The 15,361-nt window shown below is 68.0% G+C and overlaps 1 protein-coding gene across 1 annotated transcript; it reads right to left on the bottom strand.

Annotated features, from left to right (window-relative positions):
• Positions 1-163: 163 nt before the first annotated feature.
• DTX1 (deltex E3 ubiquitin ligase 1) lies at positions 164-12,493 on the bottom strand. Its single transcript, XM_054844837.1, has 10 exons — positions 12,377-12,493; positions 10,429-11,192; positions 6,738-7,398; positions 4,288-4,349; positions 3,967-4,128; positions 3,647-3,708; positions 3,313-3,471; positions 3,039-3,200; positions 2,855-2,944; positions 164-534 (listed from the first exon to the last, which is right to left on the bottom strand). The coding sequence occupies exons 2-10, from the start codon at positions 10,685-10,687 to the stop codon at positions 310-312; spliced, it is 1,842 nt and encodes a 613-aa protein (XP_054700812.1). The 5' UTR covers positions 10,688-11,192; positions 12,377-12,493; the 3' UTR covers positions 164-309.
• Between the last annotated feature and the right edge of the window lie 2,868 nt (positions 12,494-15,361).

Here is a 15,361-nt window from a genome sequence, read left to right as displayed (position 1 = left end):
CCGTGGGGCGGCGGCGGGTGGCACGGGTGGCACGGGTGGCACGCGGCGGCTGACGCGCAAAGAGGCCACGGGTAGAAAAAGAAAAGCACCAGCCCACGATGCTATCGCCACGGGAGCGGGGCGAACCGGGATGGGGAAAGGGGGGGATGGACAACGGGGACACGTGGCAGGTGGCACCGGGTGGCCCAGGATGGGAGACACGAGCCCATCGGCAGGGCTGCGGCATCGGCAGCGAAGCGGTGCGGGCGGCAGCGGCACGGGAGGGGACACGGGGCGGGGGGGTGGGGTGGGGAGCCCCTCACCCTTGCCTCAGTCCTTCAGGGTGGCCTCAGAGACGCCCTGGGCCAGCAGCTCGGCCAGGACATTGTCCAGGTAGTTGGGGTCGGGGTAGCCGTGGCCCGTCAGGTTGGAGCCAAACTCGGTCTTGTGGTGGATCTCGTTCCACACCACCGTGTCCGACTCCCCCGTGGTGTTGGAGGTGCCGATGGTGAAAATGAGCCGCCGGTCCCAGGCCACAATCAGCAGCTTCAGCACCTGCGGCAGGCGGGCACAGCCATCGCTTGCCCACCCTGCACCCCCAGCCCTCCTCCCACCCGGCACAGCACAAGCCCCAGCACCCCAGGGTGCAGGATTCAGAGCCAGCATGGTGTCCACATGGTGCCACCCTTCCCTGTGGCACAGCCCAGCCCCACCCCAACACTGCTGCATCCTCCTCATCCCATCCCATCCCTTCCCATCCCCATCCCGTCCCATTCTGTCCCGTCCCATCCCATCCCCATCCCCATCCCATCCCCATCCCATTCCGTCCTGTCCCGTCCTGTCCCATTCTGTCCCATTCCGTCCCATCCCATCCTGTCCCATTCCGTCCCATCCCGTCCCATTCCATCCCATCCCATCCCATCCCCATCCCATCCCCATCCCATCCCCATCCCATCCCATCCCATCCCATCCCATCTCCATCCCATCCCATCCCCATCCCCATCCCATTCCATCCCCATCCCCATCCCCATCCCCATCCCCATCCCATCCCATCCCCATCCCATCCCATCCCCAACCCCATCCCCATCCCATCCCATCCCCATCCCCATCCCATCCCCATCCCCATCCCATCCCCATCCCCATCCCCATCCCCATCCCATCCCCATCCCATTCCATCCCATCCCCATCCCATCCCATTCCATCCCATTCCATCCCATCCCATCTCATCCCCATCCCCATCCCATCCCATCCCCATCCCATCCCATCCCCAACCCCATCCCCATCCCATCCCATCCCCATCCTCATCCCATCCCCATCCCCATCCCATCCCCATCCCCATCCCCATCCCATCCCCATCCCATTCCATCCCATCCCCATCCCATCCCATCCCATCCCATCCCATCCCCATCCCATCCCCATCCCATCCCATTCCATCCCATTTCATCCCCATCCCAATCCCATCCCATCCCATCCCCACCCCCATCCCCATCCCCATCCCATCCCATCCCCATCCCATCCCCATCCCATCCCATCCCATCCCATCCCAATCCCATCCCATCCCCATCCCATCCCCATCCCATCCCATCCCCATCCCAATCCCATCCCATCCCCATCCCATCCCATCCCCATCCCCATCCCATCCCATCCCCATCCCATCCCATTCCATTCCATCCCATCCCCATCCCCATCCCATCCCATCCCCATCCCATCCCCATCCCATCCCATCCCATCCCATCCCATTCCATTCCATCCCATCCCCATCCCCATCCCATCCCCATCCCCATCCCATCCCATCCCCATCCCCTTCCCCTTCCCCATCCCCATCCCCATCCCCATCCCCATCCCATCCCCATCCCCATCCCATCCCATCCCATCCCCATCCCATCCCATTCCATCCCATTTCATCCCCATCCCAATCCCAATCCCATCCCCACCCCCATCCCCACCCCCATCCCATCCCCATCCCAATCCCATCCCATCCCCATCCCATCCCATCCCATCCCCATCCCCATCCCATCCCATCCCCATCCCATTCCATCCCATCCCATCCCCATCCCCATCCCATCCCATCCCCATCCCATCCCATTCCATCCCATCCCATTCCATTCCATCCCATCCCCATCCCCATCCCATCCCCATCCCCATCCCATCCCATCCCCATCCCCTTCCCCATCCCCATCCCCATCCCATCCCCATCCCCATCCCATCCCATCCCATCCCCATCCCATCCCATTCCATCCCATTTCATCCCCATCCCAATCCCAATCCCATCCCCACCCCCATCCCCACCCCCATCCCCATCCCCATCCCATCCCCATCCCAATCCCATCCCATCCCCATCCCATCCCATCCCATCCCCATCCCCATCCCATCCCATCCCCATCCCATTCCATCCCATCCCATTCCATTCCATCCCATCCCCATCCCCATCCCCATCCCATCCCATCCCATCCCATTCCATCCCATCCCATTCCATTCCATCCCATCCCCATCCCATCCCCATCCCCATCCCATCCCATCCCCATCCCCTTCCCCATCCCCATCCCAATCCCCATCCCCATCCCATCCCCATCCCCATCCCCATCCCCATCCCATCCCCATCCCCATCCCATCCCATCCCCATCCCATCCCATTCCATCCCATCCCATCCCATCCCATCCCATCCCATCCCCATCCCCATCCCATCCCATTCCATCCCATCCCATCCCATCCCCATCCCCATCCCATCCCATCCCCATCCCCTTCCCCATCCCCATCCCCATCCCATCCCATCCCCATCCCATTCCATCCCATCCCCATCCCATCCCCATCCCATCCCATTCCATCCCCATCCCATCCCACCCCACCCCACCCCGGTGCCATCAGGGACACTCACCTTCCTGCCCTTCTCGTTGTCGGGCAGGTAGCAGTGCCGCGGGAAGCCGCGTGCCGTGAACTTCTTGCCAGGATTGGGGTGCTCCGGGCCCTGGGTGGGAGGGCAACACGGTGAGTGGGTGGCTCAGGGTGGGGGCACCCAGCCCGGCGGGGGTCCCGGGGGGCAGTGGGCACAGGTACCTCACCTGGATGCCGGTGGGGATGTCGTAGACGATCCGGATGGTTTTGGAGTCGGTGTAACCCGGGAGGGAGTGGGGAATGAGGTGAAACTCCATCTTCCCGGGGGGCTGCGTGCCCGTCTTCTCCCCGTAAATGGCCTTACAGGTGGGGCACTGCAGGCTGCCGTCCTGCGTGGGCACCCGGGCCGGCGTCAGGGACAGCACCCACCCCACAGCACCCACCCGTGGGGATGGGTGACGGCGGGAGGGTGTCGTCCCCCCCGGGGCGGTCCCGGCTCACCTTGTTGCCGTTGTTGTACATGGCGAGGAGGCAGAGGAGGTGGTACATGTGCCCGCACTTGCCCAGCTTGCCCACCAGCTCCGGCTTGATGCCCCTGTGGCTCAGGACGCCCTCGTAGCCCGAGGAGGTGACCAGCCGCTCCATGCAGATGGTGCAATCCTGCCGGGCATCAGCATCCACGTGGGATGGGGGGGTCACCCCGGGCTCTCTGCCCACCACGGGTGGCTGCCCGTCCCCTGCCTGCACCTCTCCCCGTGCCCCAGTCCCGCGAACCTCCAGCGGCCCCAGGGTGAGCCCGTGGGCTGAGCCGCGGTGCCCGGGGATGCCCACCCACCTCGTCCGGAGGGTTCTTCACTTTCTGGATGTAGCGGCGCACCACGTCCTCGGGGGTCTTGCCTGCCGCGGGCAGAGGGGGGGGATGCCATCAGAGCCCGCCCGCGGTGCCCCCAGCGCCCCGCCACCCCTGCCGCCAGGATGGGCACAGCACGAGGAAGAGGGGGTGCCAGCATGTGGCACGGAGGAGCTGTGGGCATCACCCCAAAACCCTCGGGCAAACCCCACCCCTGCGGGCGGCAGCAGTGCCTGTGCCTCAGTTTCCCCTCCAGCAGGGGCTGGCGTGGCCGAGGGCGTGCAGGGAGACCGGCAGCTCCTTACTCTTTTTGAGATGTTTCTTTTTGGTTTTCCTGCAGATGCCGTTGACCCCGGGCACAGGTTTGATGTCACTCTTGCTGACGGGCGGCGGGTGCAGGATGGGTTTGGGGGCGCGGGTCAGGCAGACAGGCAGCCCGGCGGCGCACATGAGGATGCCCGTCATCCCTGTGCCGGGGAAGAGGTGCTGTCCATCCGTCTGCCCGATGTCTGTCCGTCCTTCCCACCACCCGGCCGTGCCCCAGCCCCGTGCCCTGCCCCTCTTGCCCCCCAGACCCACGATGTCACCCCACGGTGACACCTGGCCGGTGGCAGGACCCCCCTTACCTGCGAGGGCAGGATGGACGGGACCGGTGCTGTTCAGGTTCTTGACTGGGAGGGCTGGCACCCTGCACAGACACCGGAGGGGAAGGGGCTCAGCCGTGCTGGCAGGGCTGGCACATCCCCGCCGCGCACGGCACGTCCCCAGGGCAGCATCCTCCCCGGGGTGGCGCGGGACAGGGTGACCCCTTGCCAGCCCTGGGGGGTGGTGTCCCATCCCATGGGGCTGTCACCCAGAGCCGCGTGTCCATCCCTGGAGACACGATGGTGCTGAGGACATCACCTCCTCCTCCTTCACCCGGGGAGGGTGCCTCATCGGGATGTCCCTGGCGATGTCCTGCGTCCCACATCCCCCCATGGGGACCAACCCCGTGCCTCGGCAGCCCACCCGTCACCCTGGCCATGGCTGCCATGCCCCAAGGGCACCCTCACCCCTCCAGGGCTGCCAGCACCAAGACGATGGCACAGTGCCTCCCCGCCTGCTCATCCCCGCTGACCCACGGCACCTCCCACGGGTGGGTGCACCCACGGCTGGGTGCGCGCTCGTGCGTGCACGGCGCTGGGTGCGCACCCATGCGTGCAAAGCTGGGTGCGCAGCTGGGAGCGCGAGCAGATGCGTGTCCAGGCAGATCTGGGTGGGAGCTGGGGGCTTGGGCGCAGGTGTGGGCAGGGACGGATGGGGCTGTGCCCACCCGTGGGGTGGACGGAGGGAGGGATGGGCAGAGGGAGGGATGGACAGATGGACGGACAGATGGAAGTGTGGCTGGGCAAGAGCGTGGAGGGATGGAGGGAGGGATGGAGGGAGGGATGGAGGGATGGAGAGGGATGGAGGGATGGAGAGGGATGGATGGAGGGAGGGATGGATGGAGGGATGGATGGATGGAGAGGGATGGAGGGATGGAGGGATGGATGGATGGAGGGATGGAGGGATGGATGGATGGAGGGAGGGAGGGAGGGATGGAGGGAGGGATGGAGGGATGGAGCAGGGCACACACTGGGATGGAGGGCAAGCACAAAAGTCCAGCCGAGGAGCCCTGTGTAGTGCCCGAGTGCTCTCCTTCCCGGGGGGGGTTACCTCAGCTCGGCAGCCTGGACAGCAGCCCCTGCCAGCAGTGTCATCCCCCTCCCCAATCCCGAAAGCCCCCCACGCACACAGCCATCACGGTGATGAGTTCGGCAGCGCTCAGCCCCTCTGCGGGTATTTTCCCTCCCGTTCCCAAAGCTGCCCTTACCCACACCACGGCCGGGGCAGTGGTGGAGGTCCCGGCCCAGCCCCCCCAGGCTCTTCCTGGCCCTCTCCTACCTGTCCATGGGGACACAGGGGATGGGACCTGCGTGCCGGGACAGGGACCGGGACGGGGACGGGGACAGGGACCGCTTGGCCCAGCGCCCAGCACGCGGAAGCGAAAGCAGCACGTCAGCAGGGGAAGGAAATGCGCCAGGACCTGCCGGGGGCTCGGTGAACCTGCCTGCCCCCCCAGCCCCCACCTCCCAGCCCCAGCTGGGACCCCTCTGCCCCCCCCCGTGTCCCCCAGCCTGGGACCGGCTCCTGCCACCGCGGCAGGGAGCTGGGAGCCATGGGACAGGCTGTCCCCTTCTCCCTGGGGATGGCTCGCTGCAGCCGGGGTGTTAGCTCCCCTCCGGGGGGGCTCCGACCAAAGACCCCAGGGCTGGACGTAGCCGAGCGAGCGGCACCAGGGCGTTCCCAGGCCGGCAGGCTGCCAGCCGCGCCATCGCGGCCTGCTCGTCAGGTCGGGCTTGGGGCCATGGCCGCTCCTGCCTGCCCTGCCTGTCCCTCGGCCGGTGACAGCCTGGTGCCCAGAGTCCCGAGGGGACAGCAGGCCGATCCACCGAGGGGTCCGGCCATGGGGGCTTAAGTGCCAGGACAGGGACACCCACTGGGACACCCCACTGGGGGTCTGCTCCCCCACCCGCATCCCCTCGGCGAGTTATTCCCATCCTTGGAAGGGACACTGAGGCTGTGGTCACCACGACTGGTGGCATCGGGCCATGAGCCGGGGTCATACAGCCCATGGTGGCCAGCGGAGACACAAGCGCCCTGGGACCAGGCACTCCCATCTCCTCCAGCCGGCACGGCACAGCACGGCACGGCACAGCATGGCACGGCACGGCACAGCATGGCACAGCACGGCACGCTGCACAAATCACCGCAGCCCCTCTGGGATCCAGGGAACCACCCGGGACGAGCCAGCTGCTGGGGCTGTCCCCCCTGTCACCACGTCCCCAGGGTGGGCTGCCTGGGGCTGGAGGTGACACCGTGCCAGAAGCGCCAGGGCTGCTTGTGCCAGGTGACAGCAGGGGACGAGGCACCTCCACGTCACCTTTCCCCCCGCCCGGTGTGCCCATCCCTGTGCCCACCTCGCCTGGCATCCCCAGGGCCTCGGTGACACCGCGGCCGTGCCCTTCCCCAGGCCGCCCTCCCCCAGCCAGCTTACCCCGGGGGGACGGTGGCACGGGCGCCGAGTCCAGCCCCCCGCTGTGTGCCGGGCCGGTTGAGGTTGTTGAGCCCGGGCAGCGATGCCCCGCCGGGCACACTCTGGCTGGGGGCGAACGCCCCGCCGGGCACCCGCAGCCCCTCGCCCTTGGCCGCGCCACCCGTCACCGCCGCCGTCCCCGTCCCCGCCGGCCATAGAGCTGCCCCGGCAAAGGTGCTGCTCTGACGGACGGCGCCCGGGTAGAGCTTGCGGCGTTGGGAAGCCAGGATGGCGTTGGAGGCGGCACGGGTGCTGTTGACCAGCAGGCACTGCGGGCAGGAGCAGGGTGTCCCCGTGCTGGTGCCCACCGGCCATGACTGCGACTTGGGGATGGAGCCCATGGTGAGGGGATACGCCAAGTCCATGCGACGCCGGAGCCGGCGCTTGCGTTGGGTTTGCCGGTTCATTTGGGACATGCTGCTGAAGTAGATGAGGTAGCAGAAGCCCAGGGAGGAGAGGTCCAGCCAGGGGTGCTGCTTCTCGTAGGCGTTCTGGATGGTGATGCAGATGTCCATGTCGTAGGGCGTCCAGGAGCTGTTGTCATTCTCCCACTCCCACACGATGCCCTTCCCCGGGGCCGAGGACGGGTCGTAGAAGTTCCTCCGTACGGGGCGCATGGTCCCTGGGGAGACAGCGGGGGTGAGCACCCCGGGGTGCCGGTGGAGGGACCCACGCCTGCATGCACATGTGTGTGGCCGGTTCCCAGCCCGGCACCCCGCAGGGATGGGGATGGAGAGACGCTTCGGGGTGCAAGCGGCCGTTCTCACCCTCCACAAAGCACCCCAGCGTGCCGAAGGGGTGACAACCGCTGCACCCCACCAGGCAGCACCCGCATCCCCTCGGCCGAGCAGCAGCGGCCGCGGCATGCGATGGATCGATCGGCGTGTCTGCAGGGCCGTGCCTCCCCGGGGACTCGTGAGGCTCAACAACCCTCCATTAGCTGCGGCGGCTTGGCCGCCAGCCGGGCCGTCGGCAGCCGGGATCAGCCGTGGGTGATGGCGCTCAGCCCCCGGCGCCTTTTTCCATCCCTCTGGTCCAGGTCCATCTCCGCCCTCCCCAGCCGGGGTCCCCTCGCCATCCCCGGGGCGGGGGGAGCGTTTCCAGGTCAGGAGGGGTTTCCTCACAGCCGCCACGGCTCCGGCCGGCGCTGACAGCCATGGGAGCGAGGCGTTGTCCCCCGCGCACGGCCAAATCCCGGCCCCTCTCTGCGGGTTTGCGAGCGAGTCGGACGCCGCAGCCGCCTCTGAAGCTCCGCGGTGGGGGGAGGCATCGCAGCCCCCTCCTCGAGCCGCAGCCCTGGCAGCGCCCCCGCAGCACGGTGCCCTTCTATCCCCTCGCCAGCACCGTTTGCCCAGCCCGATTAACGACGCTAATAACGGTCATTAATCATAGGCCGCGTCAGGCAGCGGAGCCCGGCCCCAGCTGCCGGCTCGTGCTGAGGCAGCTCTGCCGGCGGCCCCGCGGGAGGGAGGTGGAGAGGCTGCTCACCCCGCTCCGGCACCCCACGGAGAACTGCTCGTCCCTGCTGCCCGCTCCTGCCCCCATCCCGAATCCCACTGCCCACTCACGTCCCCATCCTGCTGCCCACTCACGTCCCCGTCCCGCTGCCCACTCACGTCCCCGTCCTGCTCACCCCCCTGCCCTGCATCCCGCTTGTGTTCACACCCGTGCCTGCCTCCTCGCGCCCGTGTCCCCCATCCTGCTGCCCGCTCATGCCCGCATCCCGCATCCCGCTCACATCCGCGTCCCGCATCCCGCTGGCCCTTGCATCTGCGTCCCATGTCCCGCATCCCGCTCACATCCGCGTCCCGCATCCCGCTGCCATGAGCAGAGGGGGACAAGGTGCGGGGACACCCCAGCCCGTGCATGTGGGCACACACAGCTCCGGGTCCCTGAGGGCCACCAGCTGCCCCCAGCCCCACAGCTCCTGCCCCTCCGCCAGCCATGATGGAGCCACAGGGCCGAGCCAGTGTCCCCAGGGCCACAGGGAGGGGACGCGTGTCCCCGCTGCTCAGAATGGGGTCACCTCATTTCACGCCGTCACTGGTTTGGCTTGAGTTTCTCCCCCCCTCACCGCCAGCCTCCTGCCCCACCTTCCCTGTGTCCCCATGCCACAGTGGGCACCAGGAGCACACTCAGCACAGGGGACCCTCGTGTCCCCGAGCGTCATGGGACCCCAGAGACATTTCACAGCCTCCAAACCCAGCTGTCCCCAGGCCACGTCCGAGGGCAGAGATGATGGATGGAGGTGGATACGGGTGCAGGTGCCAAGTTGCCCCTTGCCAAACCCGTGACCGGCTGGAGACCGATTTGGAGCCAGGCTTGATGGCAGAGACAGGGTGACAGGTCCCTGGCTTGGTCCCCATTTGGGTCCCCAGCCTGTGGCGGGAGCCACATCCACACGCAGGGTCATTCGCCATCGCCGATGACCGTGAACGGTGGCATCGGCAGCCAGGTGAGGGGGGGCATGGCCATGGGAATCCTGCTCTGGGGTGGCCCCTGTGTGTCCCCAGGTAAGCTTGGGGGGGCTGGGGGTGTCACCCAGTGCGTGGCAGGTCCCCTGCCTGCTCTGCCTGGCCTGGGACCGACCCTGCCCTCGGCAGCCCCACACTTCCCGGCAGGCAGGGATGAGGGGGTGGCCAGGAAAGCACCCGAACCGGCGAGTCCCCTGCGGCACAGCCGGCACGCGCCGATTTAATGGGTCACACCGCGACGAGGACACGTTTAATGGGGTCTGGGCTCGGTGCCGGCACGGGACCGGCTTTGATTTCCCCCGAGGATATGTGGCCTGGATGCGTGCCGCAGCTGCATGGCTGCAACCAGCCCAGCGCCCACCGCAGCTCCCAGTGCCCAAACTGGGGCCTCCCCAGTTCCTTGGGGACCCCAAACGGAGCAGCTTTGTGGGGCAGACAGGTGGGGTGACCGGTGTGACAGTGGAACCCACCACAGCACCCCACGGGGGGGTGGGAGGGGATAGAGGGACTTGGGACACGTCCCTCCAGGGCAGGGGTCCGAGGCGGAGGGGGAAAGTGGGGAGGGGGAAGGGAGAGGCCAGGAGGAGCCTTGGGGGGGCCACGGGGGGAGCAGAGGGCGAGGGGACGAGAGGAGGAACGGGAGGGACAGGTGGACGGAGAGGAGGGTGTGCGCGATGGGATGGAGGGACAGATGGACGGACAGATGGATGGATGGATGGAGGAATGAAGTGACAGACAAGTAAGCAGAGATACACTGAGAGGGAGGGAGGGAGGACGGACAGACAAACAGATACACAATGAGATAGATTCACGGATGAACGGACAGCAGGACAGCCGGATGAATGGAACAACAGGCAGAGAAATACACACACACTGGGGTGGAAGGATGGAAGGGAGGAAGGATGGGTGGGTGGGTGGGTGGATGGATGGATGGATGGATGGATGGATGGATGGATGGAATGACAGACAAACAGATATGCAGTGAGATAGATGCATGGATGAATGGACAGCTGGACAGACAGATGAATGGAACAACAGGCAGATAAATAGATACACACTGGGGTGGATGGAAGGACAGATGGATGGATAATGGATGCATGGATGGGTGGATGGGTGGGTGGATGGGTGGATGGGTGGATGGGTGGATGGATGTTCCTAGCTCAGCGCCAGCCCCTTACCCGTGTCCTGCCGGAACTGGTGCATGGACTGGAGGTCGATGACATAGGGCGCCAGCTGGACGTCGACCTGGCCCAGCACCACGCTGCCGCGGGCGTCCTCCTTCAGCACGTTCTCGATGTGGTGGCAGACGGCAGCTGAGTAGGGCCGCCAGCGCCCATGCTCGTTCAGCCACTCCCACACCACGACGCGGGCCAGATTTTGGGGGGGGAAGCCCAGGCCACCAGAGGCCAGCATGGCCCCTGAGCCCTGCCGTGCCATGCCGGGGGTACAGCGGCTCAGCCCCGTGCCATACCCCGGCACAGGGACACGGGGGTCACCCAGAGCCCCTCCAAATCCTCCTCCCGGTGCCTGCGGGCTGCGGGCTCCAGAGCTCAGCAAAGCAAACGCTGCGGGGCTCTGCAGAGGTGGGCGCTGCCAGCCAGGTCCCCAAGGTCCCCGAGCTGCCCGGTCCCGCTCCCCCAGGGCTGCCGCGCCGGGCTGGGGCCATCCATCACCCGGCACGTCTTCCTCAGCCCTTCCTCCTTCCCACGGCGCTGGCAGGGCTCAGGCTCCAAAAAGCCACCAGGACCCCCCCCAGGGCTGCGTCGGCTCAAGGGTGACTGGTGGTTGCAGATGATGCTGAGGGGACACAACCACGGTGCTGTCCCCAAGACACCCCCTCCTCTTGCTCCGCGTGTCCTGCTGCTCAGCCTACGTCCTCGGTGGCTCCACGGCTGTCCCCGCCGCCCAGCACATCACCGGTGGCAAATGAGGGGGTTGTCACCTGCAAAACAGGGTCACGACGCTGGTCACCCCGGGTACCGCCAGGCGGATGGCAGCTGGGGGACCGTCCCCATCACCCCCAGGGAGCTGGCGGGCAGCGAGGCCGCTGTGCCCTCAGCCCTGGCAGCGTGGGCTGCCTGCCAGCCCCGGCCGGCTGCTGGCCTCCAACGTGACAGCAGGAATGGGGGGACAGGGGGGCACAGGAGATCCTGCTCACAGCCTTGGGGTGCTGGTGGGGGCTCCGCAAGGCCGGGGAACCCCATCGCTCCCTGCCCAGGCGGTCTGGATGCTGGGGGAGCCCGCATCCCCCCGAGCCCGCTCCAGCCACCGCTGATTTATGATCTGCACTGCAGGCATCGGGCTGGGGGTGATCCCGGGCCGCCCGCCCCGGCCCCCCGCTCCCCTGCCCAGCCCCTCGCCCACCTACGGCAGCCCCCAGCCCCACGGGGGTGGGTGGGAGGTCGGGGGGGGCCGGTTTGCTCCACAGCCACCGTAGGCAGACAGACGCACGGATGCGGCCAGGCACACACAGACACACTGACACAGAGACGCACGCCCGGGCACAGCGCTGGCACACACACAGCCGGTGACACAGACAGACAGTGGGACCGAGACGGACGGACAGACAGACACAGGGACCCACGGCAGCACAACAACACCCCCCCCCCAGGCAGGGATGCACGCACAAGCACCGACACAGGCGTGCACACACGCACCCTCGCACCTCTACACGCGTGTGCACCCTCGCGCTCACCCAGCACCCGCCGTGACCCCAAGCACCGCCGGAGCTGGAGGGACCCTCGCCCCAACCCCGGGGCCCCCCACGGTACCGGGCTGTGGGGACGAGCCCCGGTGCCAGCCCCCCCCACCCCTCCCGGGGCCCGGCTGCTCTGGGGAGGGGTGGAAACACCAGGCCCGGCCCCCGGTGCACGGTTCCCCCCCGGTGCACGGTTCCCCCCCAGTACACACCAGCCCCCGGTGCACGGCAGCCCCCGGTGCACGGTTCCCCCTTCCCCGGTGCACGGCAGCCCCCAGCCCCCCCGGTGCACGGTCGTTCCCCCCCCCCACACCCCCCCCCCCCGGTGCACGGTCCCGCCGCTCCCCCCGCCTCCCCCGGAGCCGGCACCCCCAGCCCCGCCATGGCCGCCACCGCCGCCCGGCATCGCCCGCTCCCCGCGCCGCTACCTCCGGTAGCCGCAGCCGCAGCGGGACCCGCAGCCGCACCGGGAGCAGCGGCGGCAGCGGGAGCGGGAGCGGGGCCGGGCGGCGGCAGCGCTCCGGCAGCGCCAGGCAGCCACGGGCACCGGCGGCGGCGGCGCGCACGGCCGCGCGGGAACCCGCACCGGGGACACGCACCGGGACCGGGCACCCGCACCCGGGGACACACGTACCGGGACCGGGCATCTGCACCCGGGGACACACGTACCGGGAACGGGCACACGCACCCGGGGACACGCACGGGGGGAATCGGGCACCCGCAGCGGGGATACCCACCGGGACCGGGAACACGCACCGGGACCGGGCACACGCACCGGGGACACACACGGAGGACCGGGCATCCGCACTGGGGATACGTAGGGGACTGGGAACACGCACTGGGGACCTGTATTGGGACTGGGCACCCACACCAGGGCCGGGCACCCACACCGGGCACCCACACCGGGCACCCACACCGGGCACACGCATGGAGGGCCAGGGACACACACTGGGGACACGTAGAGGACCGGGCATCCACACTGGGGACACACAGGGGACTGGGAACATGCACTGGGGTCCTGGATTGGGACTGGGCACCCACGCCAGGGCTGGGCACCCACACCGGGCACACGCATGGAGGGCCAGGGACACACACTGGGGACACGTAGAGGACCGGGCATCCACACTGGGGACACACAGGGGACTGGGAACATGCACCGGGGTCCTGGATTGGGACTGGGCACCCACGCCAGGGCTGGGCACCCACACCGGGCACACGCACCAGGGACACGCGTGGAGGACCAGGGACACACACTGGGGACACGTAGAGGACCAGGTGTCTGCACTGGGGACATGTAGGGGACCAGGCATTCACACCGGGGACCTTTACCAGGACTGGGCGCTCACGCCAGGGCCAGGCACCCACACCAGGGACACGCATGGGTGGCTGGGGACACGCTCTTGTGACATGTAGGGGACCGGGCATCTGCACCAGGGCTGGGCACCCACACCAGGGACACAAACTAGGGCCAGGCACCCACACTGGGGATGTGCCCAGGGGACTGGGCACCCACACCAGGGACACACACTGGGGATACACGCCGGTGCCGTGCATTGGGGAACCCACACTGGGGAAGAGCACCCACAGCCAGCACCCACACCGGGGACCCAATGCACCGTACACCCACACCTGCACCAGGCCCTAGGCTAGGACCCACACCCACACCAGGGACCCACACTGGGGACCCCCACCGATGGCGAGCACTCAGCACCCACATCAGGAACCTGCACCCAGCGCAGGACCAGGCAGTGGCACCCACAGGTGACCCAGCCCTGGCGCATGGGCACACAGGCGTGTCAGAGGGGTGAGCATGCCTGGGCTCACACACACACGTGGAGGGGGGTGCCCCCGGGTTGACCAGCCTGGCTGTTGGGGGGCACTTTGTCTCCTTTAGGGCATGTGGTTCCCACAGCCCCGTGGGGAAACTGAGGCACGGGAAGTGGCAAGAGGCCCTGAGCCACGGGGACACCCCAGTGTCACTCGTCCCCATCACCACCCCCCTCGCCCCAGGGGCTCGTGGCTCTGCCTGCCAAGGGGCAGATTTGGGGACAGATCTGGGGACAGGTGGGGTGTCACTCAGGTCTGCCTGCGGAGTGATAGATTTGGGGACAGATCTGGGGACGGAGGGGCTGTCGCTCTGACCATGCTTGCAGAGGGGACAGATCTGGGGACGGGGCGGGTGTCACTCTGGCTGTGCCCATGGAGGGACAGATTTGGGGACAGAGGGGTTGTTCCTCCCGTTCTCCGGCCGCATCCCCCTGTCCCCAGGGAAGGGGACACTCATGGGCCGCGGGGCTCGCCGGGCGGGACCGCCGGGGACCGGGGGTTGGCCCCGGGGGTGGCCAGGGACCAGGCAGCGACGGCCACGGTGGCCTCGCAGTGCCACCTGGTGGCCTCGGCCACGCGCCGTGGCAACCCGGGGTGGCACCGCGGGGAGTCCCGACAGAGCCGGGCACCGAGCCCCCCGGATCGGGCCCTGCCCCGAGCACCCACCCCCAGGGGTCGAGCGTGGGGACACCCACCTGTCCCCGTCCCCACAGTGGGGGACTCGGTTCCCTGTCCGCCCACACGGGCAGGAGCCACCCACTGCCCCATCCGTGCAACGAACTGCACCCAGGTCTCATGCCGGGAGCCGGCCCCAGGGCCAATGGGGCTGGGGGCTGGCACCCTATGCCACCGTTCAGGTAGGGGTGGGGGTCCCTGTGAGCCCCATCAGCACCCTTGGGACCCACCAGCAGCCTCTCCCCATCCCGGTGCACCCCACGACTCACCAGGAGCCGGTCTGGGAGAGCGCGTGCTGTTTGGGGGGAACTGATGGGGTCACAGAGGTAATTCGGGGGATGTAGAGCTGGGGACATTGGTGGGGACATGGGGCAGGGCCCTGTGAGCACTAATAGGCTGTAATTGCCCCGAGTGGCCCCATCCGCCCCCCCCGTCCCCAGCCCTCCCTGGCTCAGGAGCCTCATTTAAGCTCAGCTCTGAGCCCTGGTCCCTGCCTGGGCCATGGCATGGGGACATGGAGCTGGGACAGGGACACGGCATGGGGACATGGAGCCGGGGCAGGGACCTGGAGCTGGGCCATGGCGTGGGGACACGGAGCTGGGACAGGGACATGGCGCAGGGACGTGGAGCCGGGCTGAAACAGAGCTGAGGAGCCCTGGAGGGATCCAAGCCATCAAGCAGGGGGTGGGCTTGGGAGAGGGGACCCCAGGACCAGGTGGGGGTCACTCAGGGGAGCTGTGGGGACAAGTCCTGTGCAGCCCGAGGCTGGGCCCCACATGCTCAGCTCTGGGCTGGGGACAGCCTGGGACAGCCATCAGGGAGCAGCGGGAGCAGGGCTGCCCCGCTTTGGGACACAGGATGGGGGACCCCAGTGCCTGCAGCCCCCCCCAAAGCCTCAGCCCCTGGCCTGC

The sequence above is a fragment of the Grus americana genome, chromosome 16 (genome assembly GCF_028858705.1).
Source record: "Grus americana isolate bGruAme1 chromosome 16, bGruAme1.mat, whole genome shotgun sequence".
Classification (NCBI taxonomy): Eukaryota; Metazoa; Chordata; class Aves; order Gruiformes; family Gruidae; genus Grus; species Grus americana.
This window is presented reverse-complemented; position numbering and strand designations above follow the sequence as displayed.

Bases quoted from the DNA above. Each gene is read 5' to 3' on its own strand.
- DTX1 (XM_054844837.1), bottom strand. From the start codon at position 10,687: ATGGCACGGCAGGGCTCAGGGGCCATGCTGGCCTCTGGTGGCCTGGGC. The intron at 4,350-6,737 runs GTAAGCTGGCTG...GTGTCTGTGCAG, and splicing joins CGTGCCACCGTCCCCCCGGG to GGTGCCAGCCCTCCCAGTCA. The intron at 3,709-3,966 runs GTAAGGAGCTGC...TGCCCGCGGCAG, and splicing joins AAAGAAACATCTCAAAAAGA to GCAAGACCCCCGAGGACGTG.